Consider the following 27,113-nt stretch of genomic DNA (forward strand, 5'->3'; position numbering starts at 1 on the left):
CGCCTATGGGCAGTCCCAGGGGGTATACTCCCTCTCTCTGCTATAGATACTTTTTTTTTTTCTTCCTGTGAGATCTACAATTAACTACCAACGAGCACGTGCAGACCTCGGCTCCGCTCTAAGTCGGCTGTGACATAGCCCCAATGGACGGGGGCTGGTCTGCAAGTTAAATACCTTGCGAGGTCGCATACAACAGGGTCTCGGTCCGAGTTGAAGCGTTCCTCCTGGCCGACAGCCCCCCATTTCAATGGAGAGGAGTTTTTTTTTTTTCTGGAGCGGTGCCCGCCTGGTTCCTGGTATAACTGTCCCCCACCCCCCCTCTCCCCCTGGAGGGTTTTGGGGTGGACATGGACCCCTCTATGGGATGGTCGGATCCCTGGGTTCTCCTCTTTCCTATTAGGCACCCCCCTCATTGGTCTGGTGGTTCCTGTGGGCCATCTCGCGCTCCTTCACTGGGGCTGTGGGGTGGCCTGGTCCACCACCTAGGGTGGGGGCAGGGTGCTGTGTGGCAATGGGGGGGGGGGGGCAGCTGTGAGGGGCTGAACCTGCCAGAGCCCCCCCCCCCCTTCTTGTCTGTGCCATTTTCTGAGGCTTAGGGGCCGCCATTTTCTTGTAGCCTGTGTGCTTAATGCACGATGGCCATGTTTGTGTAGTCTGGCTGGCAAAGGAAGTTTTTTTTTTTTTTTTTTTTTCTCCCTCAGGGTCGTCTGACAAGGGATCAGAGCCCTACAGGGCCTCCTCTAGAGGATCCAAGCAAACTTGGTCTGGCAAGTCAAGAGCAGGCTTCTCCAGACCCGCAGATAAGGCAGTAAGGCACCTTCACCCGTATCTGGGGCGGGGGATGGCTTTGCTGCTTCCCGGACCCGTACACTCCCCTGGTACAAGTCAGGTGGGTCACAAGGTCATTCGGTCTGGCTACAAGTGGAAAAGCTTCAAAGCAAGCCATACCGAGCCGTTCCATGCAGTTGAAAAGCGCCATGTGTGTCGGTCTCCAGGGCTTCCTCCTCTTTCCCTTGGGAGAGGAGCATTATCAGTTTGTGGTGTTGCCCTTTGGTCTCGCTTCTACTCCTCGGGTCTTTACAAAGTGTTGTCCCCGGTGCAAGCATTGTTACGCCAATGGAGGATCGCGGTAATGGGCTACTTGGATGACCTCCTTCCTCGAGCGGAGTCTCTTACTGCTCTAGTGGAAAACTTGGAAATTACCATAGGAGCTTGAAGTTGTTTGGCTGGAATCTGGATTCTGAATTTTCAGAAGTCTGCTCTGATTCCATCCACAAAGCTGGACTATCAGGGTCTGGCTCTCGGCTGTGCCTTAGTCAAAGTGCTCCTTCCTCTGGACAAACTCCAGAAACTGAAGACTGTAATTTGTCTCCTGCTGTCCAGCATATGGTAATCCCTCCGGACTTGCATGCGGGTGCTGGGTCTGACAGTGCCTACCGGTTCCGTTTGCACAGTTCCAAACGAGTTCCACGCAAAACAGAATCTGGCCAAATGTGACGAGAATCTGCAGTCTCTTGGCAATCCGATCCGGCTGAGCTGGGGAACGAAAGAGTCCCTAATATGATGGCTTCGTTCTTTGACGCTTCATCTGGGCAAATCCTTCCTCCCCTTGTTTTGGACAGTGGTCACCACGGATGCCAGCCTGTCCGGCTGGGGAGGCATCCTCAGCAAAATTTCTAATCAAGGGGTCTGGACACTGGAAGAGTCCAGAATACCGATCAATGTCCTGGTACTCCGAGCGATCAAACTGCGCCTGGAACATCGGACGAATCATCTTCAGGGATGTCCAGTGCGCATTTAGCCGGACAATGCCAAGGCTTATGTCAATCATCAGGTGGGCCACAAGAAGTGTCCTTGCAGCTCTGGAGGTAGCCGGCATTCTGAGGAGAATGGTTCGTTCCAGCCCTTCCCGACGTACACATTCCCAGGGTGGAAAACTGGCAGGTGGATTACCTCAGTGGGCAGGCATTGGACCACGGTAAGTGGTCCCTTCATCTGGAGGTGTTTCATCAGTTGTGTCTCAGGTGGGGCATCCCGAGGTGGATGTGTTGACATCCCGGCTCAACAGGTGCAGAGGTTTGTGGCTCGGTCACGAGATCCTCTGGCGGACGCCACATACGCACTGGTGGCCCTTTTGAGGTCAGTATTTTCTGATTTACGCCTTCCCTCCTCTCATGCTTCTGCCAAGACTTCTATGCAGGATTGAGGCAGAATGGATTCCGGTCATATTAGTGGCTCTGCACAGGCCTCGCCGGGTTTGGTATGCCAATCTGGTGTGGCTGGTCGCCGCCGTTCCTTGGGACAGCAGATCCTCCCTGAGAGGAAGATTCCAAGGACCAATTTTTTTTTTTTTTTCTTCCTGGTTTACAGTCGCTGGCTTTGACGGCCTGGCTGTTGAACGCTAGGTTCTAAAGGATAAAGGGTTTTCTGAGTCAGTGAGTCTTATACTGTTAAAAGCTATGTAATCTACTTGCAGGAAGATCTACCATCATACGTGGAAGATGTACATTGCGTGGTGTGAGAGTCTTGGGGTTCTTCCTCGCTCCTTCTCGGTGGCTCTGATCTTAACATTCCTTCAACGGGGGTTTGAACAGAAATTGGCCTTGAGTACCATCAAGGGCCAGGTGTCGGCTTTGGAGGTCCTCTTCCAATGACCTTTGGCCACAAACTCCCTGGTGCGTACCTTTCTTCAGGGTGTCCGACGTTTGGTTCCTCCAGTGCGGTCTTCGTTGCCGCCTTGGGACCTCAATTTGGTGCTTTCGGCCCTTCAGAAGCCTCCCTTTGAGAATCTGCTTTCGGCCCTTCAGAAGCCTCCCTTTGAGAATATTTGGGAGATTCCCCTGCTTACGCTGTCTCAGAAGGTGGCCTTTTTGGTGGCTATCACCTCTGCGTGCAGGGTGTCGAAACTGGTGGCGTTATCCTGTCGTTCACCTTACCTGGTGATTCACAGAAATAAAGTGGTTCTTTGCCCCTGTTCGTCGTTTTGTCCAAAAGTTGTCTGATTTTTGTTTGAATGAAGACATTGTTACCTTCCCGGTGTCCCAGGCCTTAACATCCGAAGTAAATAGTCCTGCATGCCTTGGATGTGGTCTGGGCAATTAAGAGGTACCTGGCAGCTACGGAGTCTTTCAGGGAGTCAGAATCTCTGTTTGTTTGAGCTCACTGCGACCATTTCCAGATGGATCAGACTGACTGTGATTCAGGCCTATTCCATCGAGGATCAGGGGCACTTTACTAGGGTGCTTAGTGCCTCCTGTGCCTTCCGTCTTCAGGCTTCAGTGACGCAGGTTTGCAAGGCGGCCACCTGGTCGGCAGTGCACACTTTCACAAAGTTTTATTAAGTGGATGTGTTGGCATCTGCGGATGCTTCTTTTGGCCTCAAGGTTTTGCAGGCTACTGTTGAGAGGACCTGATCCTCTTTTAGAGTATTTGTTTTTCAGGTGGGCTCCAGTTTTTTGGTTGAGCTCCTGTTGCCTGGTTGACTACTGTTTAGCCTTGGGATTTTTTATTTTTATTTTTTGCTGTTCCCACCCCTTATGTTTAACACTGCTTTGGGAGGTCCCAATGGTTAAGAATTTCAGAAGTTGTGAACGAAAGAGAAATGTAAATGGAAATCCATTTCTCTGATGTTCATTGACGGACACAGCACCCACCCATCTGTGGAGTTGTATTCTTCTGACACTGCTTGTAAGAAAACTGAGTACCTATAGCAGAGTGTGGGAGTATATCCCCTGGAACTTTTTTTTTTTTTTTTTTTTTTTTTTTTTTTTCTGCCTTGTGTCCTACTCCTGTAGGGAACAATATAACCCAATGGTTAATAATATTAGAAGCTGTGTCCGTCGATGAACATCAGAGAAATGGATTTTACAGTAAGTCAAAAATCCCATTATTATTTTTTTTTTTTTTTTTTTTTCTCCCCATTGCTCCTTCTCAGCAAACTCAAGTTTGCTGTCACCCACCACATGACTACACTAAGGCATTACAATTATTATAGATTTTTTTTTTTCTCCAGTCTACATGCCAAAGGGAAGAAATCCATTCACTCTAAACAGTATGAATAGATGAATCTTCTCTGTCAGCTATTGTATTCTGACATTTGATTGCAGGAGCTATCAACGCTCAAACAGTGTCCGCATCTGATTGGATACAGGTTCTGTTTGGCAAATAATCTTTCACTCTGCTTCTTCAAAAGCTGTTTAGTTAAAATATTTAAGCCATTTAAGGCAGCCTTTAAACCTAGAGATTGGCTATTCAGGCTCATTGTGTTACGTTGGTGGCTGGTCACTTTTTGTTCTGCATGTGTTGGGTTAATTTTTTTTTTTAATTTCCTGGATTAGGCTGGTGGACAGGAGCTGGGAGGTTTAGGCATCGCTGAAGGTTTTATGTTTGGTTTTTCTATACAGGTTTTACTTTAGAGGTCTATTTAGGGCTCTTAGTGCAGTGTGAATGATTAATTATATGGTGTAAACCATCCTATAATTTGCAAATGAATATATGTGGAAGAAATTAGGCCATAGCAGAAAATCTGGAGAATTTGTGGTTCTAATCTGAAATTTAGGAAATGTTTTGAAGCCAGAGTATTCAGAACATGAATACTCAGTCTAACGACTTGTACACACATATATTTTTGTAGAGTAATGTTTTTATATATCCTTCTCTTTTTTTTTTTTTTTGTAAACAGCTTGGGAGCTTCTATCCAGCCCCCACCATCTGAAGAATCTTTTAAAGAAAGCCAGGTAAGAAATGTATCCATTATGACCAGCTTTAAGCAGCAATAAACTAGTAGATTTTACATTTGTATGAAAAGTCCCAGTGCATTTGGCACCTTGGGTGTTGTTTAAGGCCCCTTGCACACTTGTGCGACTTCAAAGTCCTGCGATTTTTACCGCGATTATGCCACGACTTTTGCGGCGATATTGATGCGAGTTTGACTGGGCTTATAATGTCTTTTCCTCAAAACGCACCAAAATCATGCCAAAAGTAGTGCAGGGACTACTTTGAAGTCGGTGCAACTTCAAGTCGCACAGATATGAATGGGGCTCATTGGAAATGATGGAAAACGACTTGTCATAAGATTTTGCAGTCCCAAATCGCATGACAAGTCGCACAAGCGTGAAAGGAGCCTAAAAGTACTTCAAAATGTATTTGCTGTTTCCATTTATTACAAAATACAATGTTCTTTACTGAATGAAAACCCACATACACTGGTTCCATCCTGCTTTTTTGATTTCTCACGTTAATGCAGTCGAAAGGAAAGGTCCATTTGACCCCACCAATAACTAGAAAATTGGATGAACATTCTGAAAATGGAAACATTTATGACAACTTTTTTTAACCAGCCGAGTGGGTTGAATGAAAAAAACCTGAGCCAAAAATCTTTTCCACTGAGCAGCAGAGAAACTTCATCATCATCAGCCGGTGGCACTGATCGTTTGGGCAAAAGCCTGACTGGCTTATTGTACATAAGTCATTTTATTGAGTTGTGTGTACAACCAGCCTGTCCATACATGGAATGAAAGTTGGCTGGTCCCTGTTGGACCAAAATCATTTAAATCCATGCATGGCTGGCTTTAATCTTGTGTTTTCTGCACATTAGCAGGCTTTGTAGGTTGGCAATTTGCTGAAAGCCCCCTTCCTTGCTGATGGTCTTATAGTTAAGACCCGGGTGGCCCTGCAGACTAGTGGAAGAGGAGGGAGTTTGATGGTAAATCTCTTCATATGTTCATATCTTCATATACTCCTAAACAGCCCCAAGGATGCAACACCGCCAATGCCCCCCCCCCCCCCCCGCTAGTCTTAATCTGATCTCATGGCAATCTGACTTCTTAGGCAAATTAAAGGAATGTCTCCGTAGAGAACCTCTGTAGCACTTTGAAGAAGGACAGTCACTGTGTTATAGTGGTAGCGCTGTAATGTGAAGTAAGGGCTCGTTAACACTTGCTTTAAAACATGGCATTGGACATGCTTTTTTTATGTTTTCACCAAGAGTCTTCAAAGCCTCCATTGAAGTCTATAGCAAGTCTCATGTACAGCACCTGCAGCTTTTGAGAGGCTTTTATTCAGGTTTAGCTTCGCTTTGTTTTGGACGTCTTGCAGGTATGATATATCCCCACACACGCATTTGTCAAAAAAAGCATAATTAAAGCACCAACAAGGCATCACAGAAGCACCAAAAACACATCAAATAAGCATGTAAAAGTGGTAGCACTTTAATGTATGTTGAAGTCATAGCAAGTGTAAAGCAAAGCATGTGTATTCACCAATGTTTTGAATCCAGTATGGACACAACTGCCTTCCTGAAGGTCCTAATTTTGTGGTAATGCACAGAATACATATTATGTCCTATTCTTGCTTTTACAAAATTAAATTGACTTCAATTAAGGTTTAGAGTTGCTTGTTCTAGGTCCTCCTCTTCTAACTTAATTACCAATATAGTTTGCAACATGGCAAAAGTAGTTTTATATACAGTATGTATTCTATGTTTAGGTAAAGAAGAAAAATTTGGAAGCGCAGACTGTGGTTAAACCATATGCAAACATCCAACAAAAATAAATGCCACAAGTTCCTCTACCCTTAACATAAGAGATATGTGTATGCATAGTCTTACCAAGTAGACCAAAACCAATTTGGGTTATGATTAAGCTTCAGTGATATGCGTCAACCTTTCTGTCCGTGTTTATGCTGATATCCTGCCCGATGTTCAACTGATGGAAATTAATAAGTTGCATATATAGCCATGATTTAAGGTGTGTGTGGTCATACATTACCTTCATTTGCATTATCTCTGGAGGCTGACCTGCGCCCTGTCTTGTGGCTTGGCAGTAAGTGGTAAACTGACCCGGGGTGGAACAGTCTTCCTAATTAAGACCATAACCAAATGCTCAGCATTGAAACATTTAATTTGTTACATTCAAAATGAAAAACATACAAATCCTGCTTGGAAATGTAACCTGTTTCACAATTAATTTGCAATCCAAACCTCTCGCCCTAATATAAGTAACGGCCCACGGGACTTTGTGTGAGGTACGTGTTTGGTGGCTGGAAAAAATTGAAATATACAATCAATAAAAGCAATATTAATTTTATTGCATAATGTGCACAGGTTGTAAAAAATACAGACAGTAACATGTGCTCAGTGGCGCATGCTGTAGCTCAAAGGCTATGGTATGAATAATATACAACACAGGCAATATTGAATCACATGTTGGCAAATCAATTGGTGTGACCACTCATTTACAAACCTAACATAAATAGTTTGTTGAGATGATATGACAGTAGAATATAACATCATGATTTACGCGTTTCGGGAGCAATATCTCCCTTCTTCAGAGATCAGTATATTCATATTGTATCTATAAAAGAACATTGTTGTTTAGATATGCAGTATCATTATGGTTTTTTGAATGAAAATTTTTTTTTTCAATCAAATAATGAGAACTTGATGGAGTATAAAATACTCACAACTCAAATGAGACTTGGATGGAAAGATTGAATTCCTGTGTGGCAGCGGTGTGTTGTGTCTGACCCGGGAGCTGAAGGATCCCAGTGTGGCAGCCAGAGAAGAGGGTCCATGGTAGGTGGGTGATGAGTGAATGAGAGAAAGCACCTTCCAACCTGTCATGTATGAAAGTATAAAGTAGTAAGGAGGTAGCAATTGCTGCCAATTAAAAAGGACAAATATGGTGTGCATGAGGTAGGAAGAGCTGGTGTGGGAGAAAATGGAAATCCCCAATAGGACGAAAAGTGAGCTGGAAGGAAGAAATCACCGTGAAGTGAAGGGGAGGAAGTGATGACAGTGTGTCGAGCAAAGTCCAAGATCGGAAAAGGAAAAGTGAAATCATGAGTGAAGGTATAGAGCAGCTAAACCAAGGGGGTGAGTGAAAGGAGATAATCAATCAGAAATAGTGGGAGAGTGACTCAGTGACTGACCTACCAACTGGACCCGAGGCCGGCAGCACAGATGGGATCCTAACGTCATGCGGCGGGTATAGAGAGATCAGACAGAGCAGCGGCGTCTGTGATCTCATGGAGGAGAGGAACGCTGGGGAGCGGACCTCTCCGACCCGTAGATGTACTGGCACGCAACCAACGCGGTGACGTCGGTGAGCGCACTGACGCACAGCGCTAGGAGGTGCAGCATGACGCCGATGTACAGGTGGACCCGCTCGTCCCATAGAAGGGGAGGGACGGGGACAGCAAGGGAGAGAAAGGCTCCCTCTTCGTACATCGCAGCTCCCGGGGCTAGAACTTCCACCACCTAGCACACAGAGATATCATGATTGTGTCAAATGTTGGATGTAAAAGCATAGCATATATTGATCTCATTACATAATGGCATATAGCATACAAATAAATAGGAGTAGAACTGATGAGATACAATTATAGATACAATATGAATATACTGATCTCTGAAGAAGGGAGATATTGCTCCCGAAACGCGTAGATCATGATGTTATATTCTACTGTCATATCGTCTCAACAAACTATTTGTTATGTTTGTAAATGAGTGGTCACACCAATTGATTTGCCAACATGTGATTCAATATTGCCTGTGTTGTATATTATTCATACCATAGCCTTTGAGCTACAGCATGCGCCACTGAGCACATGTTACTGTCTGTATTTTTTACAACCTGTGCACATTATGCAATAAAATTAATATTGCTTTTATTGATTGTATTTTTCAATTTTTTCCAGCCACCAAACACATACCTCACACAAAGTCCCGTGGGCCAATTTCTTTTGTTTGTAATATAAGTAACGTTGCATAGATAGTAAACATCAAGTATCAGTGTAGCAGCTTATATACTGTGTATAATTTCTCGTATGTGCATGGAGTTTCCTGCTCCCAGTGCTAGTCCATGTGCTCAGTGTTTCTCTCTTCGAAAGGGCTCCTCTATTTAAAAGTGGCCATTATGTTTGAACACTTCATCTTTTAACCCTTTCGCTGCCAACCCTTTCACTGCCAAGAACGTAAGTACTGCATCTATGGCAGCAATGGACTGAGTGCAGTGAATACTGCACTTGGCTCCATTTATAACTACAAGCACTGCAAAAAGTGATCGCAGCCTCCAGGTAGAACCTGCATATTCTGTAGGGGAGGGGAGGGGGTGGTTTAGGGTTTGAAGGGTGCCTTGGCACCATGTTTCACATTTTACCCTAAAGATGGATGTAACTTGGTATTTAAGGTGGACTTGGCCTTGAATTTATACTTTAGTACAGGCCCCATGAAGGGTATTTTGTCTATTGATTACCTTTTACTTTGTTTTCACCATAGCACAAGCCTTTTACTTGAATTTCTACCATTCTGGAGCCTCCAGGCTGGCCAAGAATGATTTGGTACATAGAGATAATTTCTCTGTTCGACCATGCCATTTTCCCACTTCCCACTGAACCAGATTTGCTGTCTTGGGGTCCAGTATTTCATCCTGCTTCAGTTTTTTGTCATGGCTTCTGAAGCTTAGGCTCTCAAATTTAATTGTGCTTCGGCCTGTTAATCCACCTCTTAGCATGTCAGAAACTGTACCTGTAAGCCTTTTTTTTTTTTTTTTTTTTTTTTTATAGCAGAGTCCGCCCCCTCCAGCCTCCAAAAATTAAAAGTCAGCAGCTACACATACTATAGCTGCTGATTTTTAATATTAGGACACTTACCTGTCCTGGAGTCCAGCGATGTCGGCACCACAGCTGATGTTTCCATCGGCTCTCGGGTGCTGCCATTGCCGGTAAGGGAACCCAGCAGTGAAGCATTGCGGCTTCACGGCTGGGTCCCTACTGTGCATGCGTGAAACTTGCTGCATTCGGTAATTGGCAAGGAAGCAGAGGGAGGAGTAGGGTGCCGTACCCCTGCCGAACCTCAAAAGCAGGTACGCGCTGTACTTCCTCAGTAGGGGTCTACTGAGGAAGTCGAGAGCTTACAGCCTTTTTCCTTTTGCCTAACAAATCTATTTAGAGCACTAGATCCTCTTTCCCTCTTCTTTCCATAATATTTGTAATGAGCATGTGAAGCAGGAGGCAAGCTGATTACAAACCCCAGAGTGTCTCAAGGAAATCCCAGGATACAGTGGCATGACCCTTTACATCCCCATGGGGGCTTTTGGCCTGGTGGTAAAACACAGGTCAGAATGAGGTGAGAGGCCATCCGTATACGGTGGAGGGATCACGAGCACTCTTAATTAACCCTGTAATCACTTGAGCACTTTTGGGATATTGAAGAGACCCTAATTTTGTTGGATGCACTATATGGACTGTTATATGCTTATATTTTATAGGTGATGTGTCATTATGAATTGTTAACACTAGATGTTAAAATTGCACCGTATTAGCACTTTATGTACTCAAGCACTGTATCATTTGTCTGCATGTTTAGCACATGGTAACAACCTTTTATGGTGTAGAGAGGGTGTGTGAATATACCATTCACTACCCATACGCCATAATTAATTGTAGGTTTTTGTACAGCAATCAGTACTTGCACTATTGGCACTAGAATAGTACATTTATTCATTTAAGCACTTTATTAGAAAAATTAGAATAGCACCTTATTTATTTAAGCACTCTATTATTATTATTATTATTATTATTATTATTATTATTATTATTATTATTATTATTGTTGTTGGATTTGCACATTTCTTTATGATCAGGTGTCAGTAGCGCTGTATCATAGTAACATAGTAGGTGAGGTTGAATAAAGACAATAGGCCATCCAGTTCAACCTGTGTAGGTGTGTGTGGCTGTAATCATCTCGCATAGCCCTGAATGTTCTGATCCTTGAGATGTACGTCTAAGAGTCTTTTGAAAGCCACCATACTCCCCGCAGAAACCACCTCTAGTGGTAGAGAATTCCACAATCTTGTAGCCCTAACAGTAAAGAACCCCCCACGTTGCCTGAGGTTAAAACGCTTCTCCTCTAATCGCATTGTATGCCCTCGAGTCCTCATGCAATCCCTTCGACTGAATAGCTGTTTTTCTATGCCGAGATCCCCATTGAGATATTTATAAATTGCTATCATGTCCCCCCTCGGGCGTCTCTTCTCCAGGGAGAATAAATCAAGCGATTGCAGACGCTCTTCATAATTAAGGTCCTCCAATCCCCTAATCAGTTTAGTTGCCCTTCTCTGGACTCTCTCCAGCTCCAACACATCCCTCCTTGAGGACTGGCGACCAGAACTGGACAGAATATTCCAGATGTGGTCGGACCAGAGTTTTATAAAGTGGAAGGATTATAGTCTTATCTCTGGAATACATCCCTTTCTTTATGCATGCTAATATTCTGCTGGCTTTGGCAGCTGCCGCTTGACATTGCATGCTATTGCCTAATCTATCAACCAAGAGTCCCAGATCTTTCTCCATTTTTGATTCCCCCAAGGGTTCCCCCCCTAAAGTGTATGTGCTTTTATGTTTTTAGTCCCCAAGTGCAAAACCTTACACTTCTCCACATTAAACCTCATTTGCCATGTCGTTGCCCACTCTGTTATTTTGTCCAGGTCATTCTGTAGGATATCTGCTTCATGCTGTGCAGTTATTGCCCTGCCCAATTTTGTGTCGTCTGCAAAAACTGATATTGAACTACTGATCCCGTCCTCAATGCTTTTTATGAATAAATTGAACAAGGTTGGTCCCAGGACTGAGCCTTGGGGGACCCCGCTTACCACCTCAGACCAGTCTGAGTATGCGCTGTTTATTACCACCCTTTGTACACGCCCTTTTATCCAGTTCCGTATCCAAGAGCAAACCCTGCGGTCGATACCTGCAGACCTTATTTTATAAATTTAAGCGCTTATGGGGAACTGTATCAAACGCCTTAGCGAAATCCAGGTACACCACATCCACTGGTCTGCCCCTATCTTGCTCACAGCTCACTTCCTCGTAGAATGTTAAGAGATTGGTTTGACAAGATCGCCCATTTGTAAACCTGTGCTGATTACTGCTGATGTTGTGGTCTTAAGCAAACTCTACGATATAGTGCCTTATCATCTCCTCCCGAAGTTTACATACTATCGATGTCAAACTGACAGGCCTATAATTTCCCGGGATATGCCTCCGCCCCTTTTTGAATATTGGTATCACGTTAGCTTTCCTCCAGTCCCCTGGTACATTTCCTGTCCTAATACTGTCAGCAAAGATCAGGAACAGTGGTCTAGATATAACCTTACTGAGTTCCTTGAGTACTCTCGGATGTATGCCATCCGGGCCTGGTGATTTGTTTGTATTAAGTTTTTATACAGCCTTTCCCTGATTGCACCCTCTGGTAGCCATAGTGGCAAGTCCTGTGTATTACTACTAACCATACAGTCCTGGTCAGTGTACCCTTCCTTTTCTTGTGTAAAGACTGACGAGAAAAAAACATTCAGTACGGTTGCTTTTTCAGTGTCCTCTGTAACCATCCTCCCATCATCGTTAATTTTGTGTGCAATATGCTCTGCCCTAGCTTTTTTGCTGTTGATATATTTAAAGAATTTCTTTGTTTTTTTTTTTTTTTTTATTATTATCCTCCGCTATTTGTCTCTCAAAGTTGATTTTAGCCATTTTGATTTTGTGTTTACTTTTCTTATTTGCCTCCTTGTATTACTCGAAAGCCGATACTGTGCCCTCTGATTTATATTTCTTGAAGGCCATTTTTTTTCCCCTAATAAGTTTTTTAACATTACGGTTTAGCAAGCCAGGTTTGGCCTTGTATCTTCTGCTAAATTTATTTCGCATAGGAATGCACTGCAAGATGCATTTGTTTAATATGTTCCTAAAGCATTCCCATTTTTCCTCCGTGGTCAGTGATCCCAGTGTTTGGTCCCAGTTTACCCTTTCCATCAATGAGCACAATTTTGGAAAGTTTGCCCTTCTGAAGTTTAGGGTTCTTATGTTCCCCACTTGCCTTGTTATAATATTTACACTAAATGTGATCATCCTGTGATCGCTAGAGCCCAAGTTGTCCTGGACTCCTACCTCTGAGATTAGGTCTGGGTCATTAGTGATCAATCGATCCAGGACTGCATTTTCTCTAGTAGGAGAATCCACCAACTGTGACATGTAGTTTTCCTGTAACGTTTCCGTGAAAAGACGGGCCTTCTGTGAGTGTGCAGTCCCCTCTTCCCAGTCAATGTCGGGATAATTGAAGTCCCCCAATATGATGACTGATCCTAGTTTTGCCACTTTACCCAATAGTGATAAAAATTCCAGCTCTACCTCCTCCCTTTGGTTGGGTGGCCTATAGCAAACCCCCACAATTACTTTTCCCTTTTCTTCTTCCCTATGGAGTTCTACCCACACGGATTATAACTCCATACTCATCCCTTCCGTAATATCACTCCTCTCTATCACCCTTACATTGTTCTTGACATAGAGACATACCCCTCCCCCTCTTTTTCCTACCCTGTCCTTCCGGTACACCGAATACCCTTGGATATGTGAGGGGTCGAACCAAGTCTCCGTTATTCCCACAAGGTCTATGTCATCCTCGTGTACTAACATTTCCAACTCCTCTATTTTATTAGCTAGGCTCCTGGCATTAGCATATACCCCTCTTAGTTTTGTGAAAGTTAATCGTGAATGGTGATTATGTTTATTTCTGTTTTGGTCTGAGGTTTTCCCGCACAGACCCCCCCAATTGACGTTATGGAACTACTGTCGCTGCTGACTCTACTACTGCCTTCTGTCCTTTGCTCCCTCCTAACTGACTCTACATCTGAGCCCCCCCCCCCCCGTCTCCTAGTTTAAAAGCCCCTTCAACTTGGTGGCCATCTTTCTCACCAAAAGAGCTGTACCGTCCCCATTAAGGTGCAGCCCATCCTTACTAAAGAGTTCGGTAGCCGACTGAGAAGTCAGCCCAGTTCTCCAGGAACCCAAACCCCTCCTTCCTACACCAATTCCTCAGCCACTTGTTAAGTTCCCTAAGCTCCTTCTGCCTCTCCTGTGTGGCTCGAGGTACAGGCAGTATTTCAGAGAAAACCACCTTGGAGGTCCTATTCCTCAATCTATTACCTAAGTCCCTGAAATCATTCTTTAGGATCCTCCACCTTCCTTTTACTTGTTCATTAGTGCCCACATGCACCATGACTGCTGGGTCATCCCCAGTCCCGCCCAATAATCTGTCTACCCGATCCGCGATGTGCCGAACTCGAGCGCCTGGTAAACAACATACTGTCCGGCTACTGCAATCTTTTCCACAGATTGCCCTCTCTGTCCTCTTGATGATTGAGTCCCCAACTACCACAACCTGTCTAACCTTTCCTGAATCTCGGCCCCCCCTTCCTCCTGGAGCCGCCATTCCCCTGGCAGCTGGGGGAGGGCGCCTGCTCCAGCACTGCCACCCCTGAGCTGATATCCCCCTCAACCTGCAACTTGCCAAATTTGTTAGGGTGTACCAACTCAGGACTGGCCTCCCTGACCCTCATCCCTCTACCCTTCCTAAAGGTCACCCAGCTGCCTACCTCTGATGCCTGCGTCTCCTCTACTCCTCCCTCCTCTATGCCAGCCCCTGCCAGCGCCTGATGGGTGATGTCCAAGCTCCTTTCCAGGTTGTTGATGCTACGCAGTGTTGCCACTATGTTTTCTAGATCCAGGATCTGGGCTTCCAGAGCAACAAGTCGCTCACATCCTGCACAGCAGTATTCACCCTCGATTGGTTCATCAAGGAACGCATACATGGCGCAAGAAGTGCACGGAGTGGCATCCGCAATCCTGTCGGACATTATTACCCACTACTCTATGGGGATAATGTAACGACCTGCAATTCCTTACCTACACTACCTCTACCTCCCCTGGTACTAAACCTGGAGTACTCACCAGTCGCTAAGATACTCACCAGTCGCTAAGATACTCAACAGTCTTCCCAGGTACTCAGTCGCAGAGTACGCTCAGTCAGTCACAGGGCACCGTCGGGCACTGTCAGTCACAGAGCACCGTCAGTCGCAGGGCATCGTATGATTTGATGATCCCAGTAGAGGAATTCCCGTCCTTTATGGACCCGGCTGACAAGAAAGCAGAGGCTGTGGCACGCAGCATGTTTACTATGGCTGGTTCGGCATTGCGGCCAGTCTTTGCTCCAGCCCTGGTGTCTTAGACCCTAACTGAATGGGCCAAGCTTTTGCGCCAGGGCAGGTCCCCGCTGCATATGTTGATTTAGGGGACCAGCGAGGCCATGGGCTGCAGTTAATTTGTGATGCAGCTTTGGATACAGCTCCTGTGCTGCCCAAACTTTGTTTCAGTGTTGGTGATTAGGTGCGTGCTGTGACTTAAGAATAGGTCTGCAGACCAAGCCTCTAAGACAGCTCTCATTGATCTGCTCTTTCAAGGCGATCGCTTGTTTGGGGCTATCCTGGATGACTTTAAGGGTATCACGGAGGGGAGGACGTTTCTGCCACAGTCAACAAGCCTCACTGCAGATGGGGGCCCTGCTTCTCAGCCCATAGAAAATTCTTTCATGCTTCTCGATCGATTCACTGTTCAAGACAGTTCTGTTTGCACATTCTTACATGCAGCTCCTTTAGCAGGATCGGCTCCACAGGAGGATACCGAAGCTCGTGACAAGGTCACTGGGTCTTCTGACAGAGGCCGCAGGCATCCAAGTGCCACGGTAAGGCCAGTATCATCCTTGGCTAAGGCTTCTTCTGCAGTTCCTGCAAGGAATCTTCCAATCATCCTGGGGGCTGTAAACGTCCCTTGGGGGCTTCCTCTCAGAGAAGACCAGTTGTCCCAAGGGCTGATCTACCATCCTACTTTATAGTCGCTGGTTTTAACGACTTACTATTGAAAGCCTGGTACTGAGGGATAGAGGTCTGTCTGGATCAGTGATCCCTGCTATTGTGAAGGCAAGAAGTCTTCTTCCAGCAGGATATACCATCGTACGTGGAAAGCGTACATTTCTTGGTGTGAGTCGATTGGCGCTTATCCTCTATCCTTTTCTGTGGCTCGGATCTTAACCTTTCTTCCTTGATCAGAAGTTGGCCTTGAGTACCTTTTTTGAAGGGCCAGGTGTCTGCCTTGGCAATCTTTCAGCGACCCCCCCCCCCCCCCCCCTAGCCACGCACTCTTTTTAGTTTGTACCTTTTTTATTCAGGGGGTTTGACATGTGGCTCCACCTGTATGGTCTCTTTTGCCGCCATTGGATTTAAATTTAGTAATTTTGGTTCTCCAGGAACCTCCATTTGAGAATATCGGGGAGACTTCCTTGCCTACGTTATCCCAGGTGACATTCTTGGTGACTATTACCTCCGCCTGCTTGGTTTCAGAATTTGCAGCATTATCCTGTCGCATTCCCTATTTACTGGTCCATAGGGATAAAGTGGTTCTTCGTCCCTGCCCAAAGTTGTCACTGACTTCCATTTGAATGAGGACATTTTGTTTCCTTCCTTGTGTCCCAAGCCGGCCCATTCCAAGAAATTTGCTTTGCATACCTTTTTTGGATGTGGTTCGTGCGATTTTTGGGTATATCTGACAGCTACTAAGTCTTTTCGGAGGTCAGACTCGTTTATGTGGTTATGGAAAGACCAAGAAAAGGGCTAGCCGCTTCTTTTGGCTACCATCTCCGGATGGATCAGAGGGTGACTCAGGCCTATTCCATTAAGGGTCAGGTTCCACCTTGCCCTGCCATGGCGCATTCTACTCAGGCGCTGAGTGCTTCTTGGACCATCTGTCATCAGGCTTCAATGTCGCAAGTTTGCCGGGCGGCCACTTGGTCGTCAGTGCATACCTTCACAAAATTTTAAAAGGTAGATACTTTGGCATCTGTGGTAGCTTCTTTTGGCCGCAAAGTTATGCAGGCTGCTGTTTAAGAGGGGCTGTTCCCTCTTGAGGAGTGTTTTTTTTCTTTTAACTTTATTTTTCAAATGGGGCTCCGGTGTGACCCAGTTAAGGCTCCTGTGTCCTGGTTAAGGGCTCTCATGTTTAGCCTTTGGTTGGCACTGTTTTTGGGTGTCCCAGTAATTATGATTTATGGAGCGCTGTGTCAGTCAATGGAAAGAGAAAATTTGATTTTTGTACTTTGTAAAAGCCATTTCTTGAATTGGATGGACACAGCACCCACCCCTCTATGGAGTTCTGATACTTCTTATACTGCTTTCTACTAAAATGATCACCTAGAGCAGAGAGGGGGGGTTATATACCAGCTGAGGATGGCCCATGGGCATAGCCAGGTGTTTTTTGTTCTGCCTATTCCTACTCTTGGAGGAGGCAATATAACCCAGTAGTTGTGAATTATGGAGTGCTGTGTCCGTCGATTTTAACTCATAGAAATGGATTTTACAGCAAGTACAAAAATCTAATTTTTGCCAAAATGTTTGACACAGTTCCCCACACACGGCTAATGTGTAAAGTCTACAGGCTTGGAAAAAAAAGTTTTTGGAAATAGATTGAAAACTGGCTACAAAACCAAATTCAGAGAGTAGTGGTTGAGCGGAGAAGGATCTGGGTGTTCTGGTAGATCATAAGCTTAATAATAGCATGCAATGCCAAGCTGCTATTTCCAAAGCAAGCAAAGTCCTTTCTTGTATTAACAGAGGCATGGACTCCAGAGAGAGAGATATAATTTTGCCCCTGTACAAATCATTAGTAAGTACCTCATCTGGAATATGCAGTTCAGTTTTGGGCACCAGTTTCTTAAAAAGGATATTGGGGAACTGGAGAAAGTGCAGAGAAGGGCAATCAAACTGATAAAAGGCATGGAGGACCTCCAGCTATGAGAAAAGATTAGAGGATCTGAATTTATTCTCTTAAGAAGAGGAGATTAAGGGGGAATATGATCAACATGTATAAATACATAAGGGGTCCATATAGTGAACTTGGGTTTGAGTTGTTCACTTTAAGGACAACACAGAGGACAAGGGGGCACTCTTTACACCTAGAGGAAAATCGATTTAGTCTCCAAATACGAAAAGGTTTCTTAACCATAAGAGCTGTGAAAATGTGGAATAGAATCCCTCCAGAGGTGGTTCTAGCTAGCTCACTAGATTGCTTTAAAAAAGGCCTGGATTCTTTCCTAGGTGTACATAATATAAATGGGTACTAACATTTTTTTTTTATAGGTAAAGTTGATCCAGGGAATATCAGATTGCCTCTCGGGGGATCAGGAAGGAATTTTCTCAAGTTCTCTTCCAGGAAGCCCATGAGACCTAGGGCTCCTCCTCCTACCAGGACAGGAAACGCATTCCAATCAAATAAAAGGCGTCGCCCTAGTCCTTACCTTCAGTATTAGTGTTTCCTCCGGACGGGGGGTAACATGTTCCTGAAACTGAAGCTCCTGGTCTCATGGAACTGTCCTAAAAAGACCGGGATTTAAAGTGCATCTTCTACTTGCCCAAGTGCGGTACCCTTACTTGTTGCATTAGGGGCTGACCGCTTCTCTCCTGTATCTCGTGGTCCACAGGGGCAGGACCGTGGATGTCAGTGGATTGCAGGGGGAGTCTTCTTCCGTTCGTGGCGGTGTCCTTGGAGCAGCACAGACTGTGTACCCGTGACTCCGCCGATTCAGCAGGGACTAGGCTAAGTTCCACATGGAGCAAAAGCGTGCCGCACATGCATTTGATAATCTTGTTTAAGATGACTCTACTGTATCCATCCAAAAGAATGTTGACCTTTTTAGTTGGGTCCCTACATCTGTGTCTAAACCAGCAGAGTGTATGGTGACGACACAAGGGAAGAATCGGAGTCCCCTCAACCCAGGGAAAGCGAGTCCTGTGCAGGTTCCAGATTCAAAATGATCCCTTAAAGATGTGGATGAATTGCTTAAAGAGTGTATGTTACACTAGAAATTGAAGAGGAGAAGGTGCAAGTATAATCTTGTGTATACAATCCATAAGAAAAGTGCTAGTTTTTCCCTGTACACAACTCCTTGCTAGAGACAACTCGGGGGGGTGTGTGTGATTACCCATCACTGGCAATCAATCAGCTCCTTGCAAGCTGCCATGGGAAAAATCCTGAAAGGTGGAGGAGGATGAGTGCTGATTACACCAAATCTCCCCCACCACCCTGAACAGACGATTCAGGGTATGTGTGTGATTACCAATCACTGGCAATCAATCGGCTCCTTGCTAAAAAATACAATCAAGCTGGAATGGGAAAATCCTGAAAGGGAACCATTTTTCTCTAAATTTAAAAAGAGGTTTTCCTTTGACAGCAAAGAACTATGGAATTAAATTCCAAAATAGATTGTCAGTGAGGTTTTTTTTTTGCTGTTCCTCCTTATGGAAAAACAAATGATGAATGGAGGAGGATGAGTGTGGATTACACCGATCTCCCCCACCACCCTGAACAGACAACTCAGTGTGTGTGATCCTGTTCCAATCACTGGCAATCAATAGCAGGGAGTGTTTTTGGCTGATTTATCCGCTGAGGCGGTTAGAATGACAGCCAGAACCTCCGCTTTGGCAGGAGAAGTCTCTGGCTCAGGTCATGGTCTGGTGACGGTACTTCCAAACTATGCCTCTGTGGTCTCCCCTTTACAGGTGACCATCTCTTCAGGCCCCGGGCTGACAGAAGCTCTGGAACGTACTACTGACAAAAAGAAGGAAATTCCAGAAAATTAAAAATCCCCATATACCCGAAAGTTCTTTCTGGACAGGGGCAAATATCAATTTCGGGCACTGCCCTCCGGATTATCCTCAGCCCCTGTATCTTCACCAAGGTCCTGGGGGAAGCGTTAGCTCCATTTGAGACTGAAGTCCATCATGATCATCCCCAACCTGGACGATCTCCTGTTAGTGGTGGATTCAGATCACAATCTAAAGGGAGGACCTACAATGATTCAGGAGTTCCTTGGATCACTGGGATGGATGATCAACAAACAGAAATCTTGCCTGACACCCTCTGAGTGACTTATCTCAGATACAAGATCTCCTCCTCTCTGGATCAAAGAGTTTTTTTCTCCCAGAACTCAAAATTTTAAAAATGTTTCACATGGTGGCTTCTTTACATACCAGCCAGTGGGTCTCACTCAGAGACATAACAGAGTCATAGGCCTCATGAATTCCTGTTTCCCAGCTGTCCCTTGGGCAAGGTACCAGCAGCGTCCCCTCCAATGGTTCCTGTTAAAGAACTGGGACGGACTTCCAGATTCCTTGGAACTGAAGGTGAGAATTCCTACCAGGGTAAAAAGAACCCTATGGTGGTGGAGATCACCTCTTCACCTTACAGAGGGACAAAACTGGGTTGTTCACATATCTCAAAGAATAACCACAGACTCAAGCTCTTCCGGATGGGGGGGCCCATCTCCGGAACCAGTTGGTTCAGGGAGAATGGTCCCAACAGGAAGCTCAAACCTCGTCAAATCAGAAAGAGCTCATGGCAGTACAAAAAGCTTTTAGAGGTTTTTCAGATGAACATAAAGGGAAGTCATCTGCAGATTCAATCCGACAATATAGCTACAGTGGCGTACCTCAACAAACAGGGAGGTACACGGAGTCAAGGGTTACAGAGCATAGCCCAGAAAATTTTCCCCTGGGCCGAGCTGAACCTTGCATCCATTTCAGCTATTCAAATGAAGGGGAGTCGGAATGTCTTAGCAGACCACCTCAGCCACCACCTGGTCGGAGACAATGGGTCCCTCAATCCCAAGGACTTTGCAGATATTGCAGCCAAATGGGGCCTTCCAGAAGTGGACCTTTTTGCAGCCCAAACAAACAGCAAAACAAAGTTTTTTTTTTTGTTTTTTTTGTTTTTTTTCCCTGAATCAATGGGATCAGTCCCTGAGGGTCGATGCCTTTGCGAACTCCTGGTCCTTCAATCGCTGCTATGCCTTCCCTCCAGTCAGGCTAATATCAAAGGTCCTCCGGAAATTCCTCCAAGAGGACACAGATTTGATTCTGATAGCTCCCTTTTGGCCCAAAAGGCCATGGTTTTCATGCCTACAGGCCCTAACCTCCAAGCCTTCAATAATCTTGCCCTGGAGACAAGACCTGTTGATTCAGGGTCCGGTGACCCATCCACACATCAAATCCTTGAACCTAACAGCTTGGTATCTGAAAAGCAGATACTAATGCCTTGTACACACGCAACGATTGTTGGCCGACCGATCGGCTGTCTTTTGTCCAGTTGTTGGGTTGGTTGAAATGTGCTCTAGACTGCACACGAATTTTCTCGGCCAACAACAACCAACTTCAGAAGTGATGTCATGTGCTGGTTTACTTTGTGTGCTTTTTCTTCTCTGAGCATGCCCAGTCTTGCTCATCTGATTTTTGTCTGCCGAAATCTGTACTGACTGATGGAAAATCGGCCGTTCTGTTGACGGCCAACAAAAATTTTAAAGCATGCACACCAGATTTTGTTCGGCCGAAAAGTCGCAGTTGGTTGTCGGAAGCATCATACTAACAAGCCAACAATCGGCCGATTGGACGTTGGCCGAAAATTCACGGTCAACAATCGTTGCGTGTGTACGAGGCATAAGTTCCCAGGGATTCTCAGACAAATAATTAAGACCTTGATCAATTGTCAAACCTGTCACGAGAGCTATATACTCCAAAGTATGGAGAAAGTTTCACTCTTGGATGGCTGAAAATCACAGGCCATCTCCAGAAGATTCTTCAAGGCAATTGCCCGGGCTAAGCCTCCAGTGGTCAGAACATGTCCATCTTGGAACCTATCTCTGGTCCTTCAAGCTTTAGTAACGGTCCCTTTTGAAGGACTGAACAGAAAGACTACTCACTCTGAAAGCTTCATTTTTAGTTGCAGTGACGTCAGCTCGAAGAGTTAGTGAACTGCAGGCCCTCTCAATTAGGGGGCCCTTTCTTATGATTTTGAAGACCGAATAGTGTTAAAAACCGATCCAGGGTTTTTACCTAAGGTAGCTACTTCCTTTCATAGAACACAGGATATTGTACTACCTACCTTTTTGTAGTTCTCCAAATTATGAAAAAGAGAAGAATTTGAGTTTTTTTTTGATGTCAGAAGGGCTCTTCTGACCTACTGTACCTGGAGGTGACTAAAACCTTTAGGAAGTGTGATACCCTTTGTGTTTTTCTCTGGTACACATAGGGATGAAAAAGCTTCAAAAGCCACCATAGCTAGGTGGATAAAACAGACTATTACAGAAGCCTATATAGCAAAGAATGTGGTTACACCATGTATCAACGCACATTCAACAAGGGCCTTGGTCGCGTCTTGGGCCGAAAGGGCTGGTGCCTCACCAGAGCAGATCTGTAAGGCAGCTACCTAATCTAACTTTTCGACCTTTGTTAGGCATTCTCGCCTGGACCTCCTCTCCTCTCTTCTCAGGAACAGGCATTTGGTCGAAAGGTGCTCCAGGCAGTAGTCCCTCCCTAGCTTGGTAAGTTTCTGGCTCATCGTCTCATGGGCTGTCCTGGAAGAAGACTTGAGAAAAGCGGAGTTAGACTTACCAGTAACTCCTTTTCTAATAGTCTTCCAGGACAGCCGGATTCCCACCCAGTGTTGTCTTGTATTATGTATGTGTGTGTATGTATGTATGTATGTATGGAATATAAATATATATATATATATAATTACAGTACAGACCAAAAGTTTGGACACACCTTCTCATTCAGAGTTTTCTTGATTTTCATGACTATGAAAATTGTAGAGTCACACTTCCAAGAGGTAGTCACCTGAAATGGTTTCTAACAGTCTTGAAGGAGTTCCCAGAGATGCTTAGCACTTGTTTGCCCTTTTGCCTTCACTCTGTGGTCCAGCTCACCCCAAATCATCTCGATTTGGGTTCAGGTCCGATGACTGTGTAGGCCAGGTCATCTGGCGCAGCACCCCATCACTCTCCTTCTTGGTCAAATAGCCCTTACACAGCCTGGAGGTGTGTTTGGGGTCATTGTCCTGTTGAAAAATAAATGATGGTCCAACTAAACGCAAACCGGATGGAATAGCATGCTGCTGCAAGATGCTGTGGTAGCCATGCTGGTTCAGTATGCCTTCAATTTTGAATAAATCCCCAACAGTGTCACCAGCAAAGCACCCCCACACCATCACACCTCCTCCTCCATGCTTCACGGTACCAGGCATGTAGAGTCCATCCGTTCACCTTTTCTGCGTCGCACAAAGACACGGTGGTTGAACCAAAGATCTCAAATTTGGACTCCTCAGACCTAAGCACAGATTTCCACTGGTCTAATGTCCATTCCTTGTGTTCTTTAGCCCAAACAAGTCTCTTCTGCTTGTTGCCTTTCTTTAGCAGTGGTTTCCTAGCAGATTATTCTACCATGAAGGCCTGATTCACACAGTCTCCTCTTAACAGTTGTTCTAGAGATGTGTCTGCTGCTAGAACTCCGTGTGCCATTGACCTGGTCTCTAATCTGGGCTGCTGTTAACCTGCGATTTCTGAGGCTGGTGACTCGGATGAACTTATCCTCCGCAGCAGAGGTGACTCTTGGTCTTCCTTTCCTGGGGCAGTCTGCATGTGAGCCAGTTTCTTTGTAGTGCTTGATGGTTTTTGTGACTGCACTTGGGGACACTTTCAAAGTTTTCCCAATTTTTCGGACTGACTGACCTTCATTTCTTAAAGTAATGATGGCCACTCGTTTTCCTGTACTTGGCTGCTTTTTTCTTGCTATAATACAAATTTCTTACAGTCTATTAAGTAGGACTATCAGCAAGAAATCACACTTATTAAACTTGACAGGGCACACCTGTGAAGTGAAAACCATTTCAGGTGACTACCTCCTTGAAGTGTGACTCAACAATTTTCATAGTCATGAAAATAAAGAAAACTCTGAATGAGAAGGTGTGTCCAAACTTTTGGTCTATACTGTGTATGTATGTATGTATACATGTATATGTGTGTGTGTATGTGTATAATAAATATATAGTTTTACAGGATGCCCTACGGTTCTCGAGAATACTGAAGGTGAGAGCTAGGGCGACGCCTTTTATTTGATTGGAATGTGTTTCCTGTCCTGGTAGGAGGAGCCCTAGGTCTCATGGGCTGTCCTGGAAGACTATTAGAAAAGGAGTTACCGGTAAGTCTAACTCCGCTTTTTTCCCCTGCTGTAGCAAATTGGATCATGCTTTGCTGGGGTTTATTTTTGCCTTCCTCTGAATCAACAGCGGGTATAGGATTGTGTATATGGGATTGTATGGTAGGGTTTTCAATACTGGTTTGTTTGTTTTTTTGTTTTTTTTTATGGCTGAACCGGATGGACTTGTGTCTTTTTTCAACTTGACTAACTATGTAACTATGGGGAATTCCAGTCAAAATTTGAAAATTTGCCCATGATTAGTATGTTAAATATGTTTAACGTTGATAATCCTTTTCAGGTTTGCTGATTGTCTGGCTCAGATTAGACTTTCTAAGCTAGACAATCGACTGTTTCTTGTTCTTCACCGACAACAGTTTGCCTGCTGAGCTGAATTTGGCAGCTCCCAGGCACTTCCTGAAAGATTGTCGGTCTCTGTGTGAGAAATCAAGACCAGCTTTTAGCAACCCCACCCCTCTCCTGCCCAGCACCACCCCCCATCTATCCCAGCCTTCTGCAGACTGTGCAGGGGCTCCTCTTCCAAGCCTCATTTTGTCTTCGAGCTTAGAGAGAGATAGCAGTAAAGCTGGAATGCTCACTGCGGTGTATACACCAACACACTCACACTCTAGGGAGAAATCCAGTGCATTATACTGCAGCCTTTGTGTTACACCCTATGTTGGATCATGTAAAGTTCTCTGCTTCTCGTGTGTTACACTCACACTACGTTGGATCGTGTGGAGTTCTCTGCTTGTCATGCATTAGACTCGCACTACAAGGTGGTATCATGTGGCGTTCATGTATAGTAGTAATTGTTGACTGTGAGTTGAGACCCCAGTGCACTTCCAGCTACACTGACAGTTCTCCCTGCATCCAGCTCCCTTCTCCTGTGGTAGACTTGATTCAAAGCCCTGCACAGCTTTACTGTATATGTGAACTGGAGCTCCCAGCCATCCTGTGTCAATGATTATTGTATTTCTTCATATTCTCATGCACAAAGATGCACAATGCATCCTTATTGATGAGAAGCACTGAGCAGGAACACTGAGCAGGAACCTATCGCTTCCTCCCATCCTGTATACGCCCACTAGCTACACAGGAACAGGGTCCCTTACTGGAAGTGATGTCACTAGCCTTCAGTAACCACGCCTACTGGCCACTCTTACACTCAAAAGGAAGAGGGATTGAAGTCATGTGACAGGCTCTGGTTACTGCAAAATAAAGGTAGAAAAACCTGGAATTTTTATTTTATTTTGAGACCTTAGGCTGACAATGATTGCAAGGGAGAATTTAAGTATTAGGCTTTACCTCCACTTTAATTATTCTACTCTGGTCTAATAGGTTATCAATGGTATACCCCAAGGTTCAGTGTTGGGACCATTACTTTTTATCTTTTATAAATGATCTAGGGTCTGGGATTAAAAGTACCATTTCAGTCTTGGCAGATGACACCAAGCTTTGCAGTGGAATAATGTCCCTACAGGATGTCTCCAACTTACTAGCCAACCTCAATGCACTGTTTAATTGAGCAACTAAGTGGCAAATGAGGTTTAATGTTGATAAATGTAAAATTGTGCGCTTGGGGGCTAAGAATATGCATGCATCATACATACTAGGAGAACAACTAGGAGAGTCAATGGTGAAGAATCTGGGTGTTCTGGTGGATCATAAGCTTGTCATGCAATGCCAAGCTGCAGTTTCCAAAGCAAGCAAAATCCTTTCTTGTATTAAGAGCGCCTGGATTGCAGAGAGAGAGGGATATTAATTTGCCCCTGTACAAATCATTAGTAAGACTTTATCTGAAATATGCAGTTCAGTTTTGGGCACCAGTTCACAAAAAAAGGATATTGGGGAACAGGAGAGAAGAGCAGCCAAACTTGTGTGTTGTTTTTTTTTTTTTTTTTTTTTTTTTTTGTTTTTTGTTTTTTTTTTTTGTCTTCCTCTGGATCAACTGTGGGCAAAGGGGTGTGAGATAGATATTATTTATTTATATATAATTAAATTATAGTTCCCTTCCCAAATTGGCCCTCTCTTTGCAGCTAACAGCTTCAGCTATTCTGGGAAGGCTGTCCACAAGGTTTAGGAGTGTGTGTTTGTTCTTCCAAAAGCACATTTGTGAGGTCAGGCACTGATGTTTGAGAGAAAGCCTAGCTTGCTGTCTCCGCTCTAATTCATCCCAAAGGTGTTCTTTTGTGTTGCAGTCAGGACTTTGTGCACTAGTCCAAATCATTTGGTGGTGTGGGGTTGTTTTTCAGGGGTTGGGCTTGGCTTCTTAGTTCCAGTGACAGGAACTCTTAAGGCATCACCATACCAAGACTCTTTGGACAATTTATTGCTCCCAACTTTGTAGGAATAGTTTGGGGTTGGCCCATGCTGTTCCAACATGACTGCGCACTAGTGCACAAAGCAAGGTCTATAAAGATATTGATGAGCAAGTTTGGGGTGGAGGAACTTGACTGGCTTGCACAGAGTCCTGACCTCCAACCGATAGAACACCTTTGGGATGCATTCGTGCGGAGACTGCGAGCAAGGCCTTCTCTCCAACATCAGTTCCTGACCTCACAAATGCGCTTCTAGAAGAATGATCAAACCTTCCCATAGACACACTCCTAAACCTCCTGGACAGCCTTCCTAGAGTTGAAGCTGTTCTAGCTGAAAAGGGTGGGCCAACTCAGTATTGAACCCTACGAATATACAGGTGCATCTCATAAAATTGGAATATCAAGTTAATTTATTTCAGTAAATTTATTCAAAAAGTGAAACTCCTCCTATATTTTATTGCGTTTACAGAGTGATCTATTTCAAGCATTTTATTTTAATTTTGATGATTATGGCCTACAGCTACTGAAAACCCAAAAATCGGTATCTCAGATAATTAGAATATTACATAAGACCAATAAAAAAATAAATTATATATTTTTTAATACAGAAATGTTGGCTTATTGAAAAGTGTCCATGTACAGTATAGTATGCGCTCAATACTTGGCCGGGGGTTCCTTTTTGTATGAATTACTGCATCAGTGCGGCATGGAGGTGATCAGACTGTGGCACTGCTGAGGTGTTATGGAAGCCCAGGTTGCTTTGACAGCGGCCTTAGCTCGTCTGCATTGTTGGGTCTGGTGTTTCATCTTCCTCTTGACAATATCACACATATTCTCTATGGGGTTTAGGTCAGGCGAGTTTGCTGGCCAATCAAGCACAGTGATACCA

The 27,113-nt window shown here is 44.7% G+C and overlaps 1 protein-coding gene across 1 annotated transcript in view; it reads left to right on the top strand.

The window, feature by feature from the left end:
- ST13 (ST13 Hsp70 interacting protein) overlaps positions 1-27,113 on the top strand; it is a 214,501-nt gene that overhangs the window by 12,013 nt on the left and 175,375 nt on the right. The window contains exon 2 of the mRNA XM_082264769.1: positions 4,682-4,736. Coding sequence (XP_082120895.1) covers positions 4,682-4,736 — 55 coding nt within the window. The remainder of the gene's footprint in view (positions 1-4,681; positions 4,737-27,113) is intronic.

Source organism: Pelophylax lessonae (genome assembly GCF_965119305.1).
Source record: "Pelophylax lessonae genome assembly, chromosome: 8".
Classification (NCBI taxonomy): domain Eukaryota; kingdom Metazoa; phylum Chordata; class Amphibia; order Anura; family Ranidae; genus Pelophylax; species Pelophylax lessonae.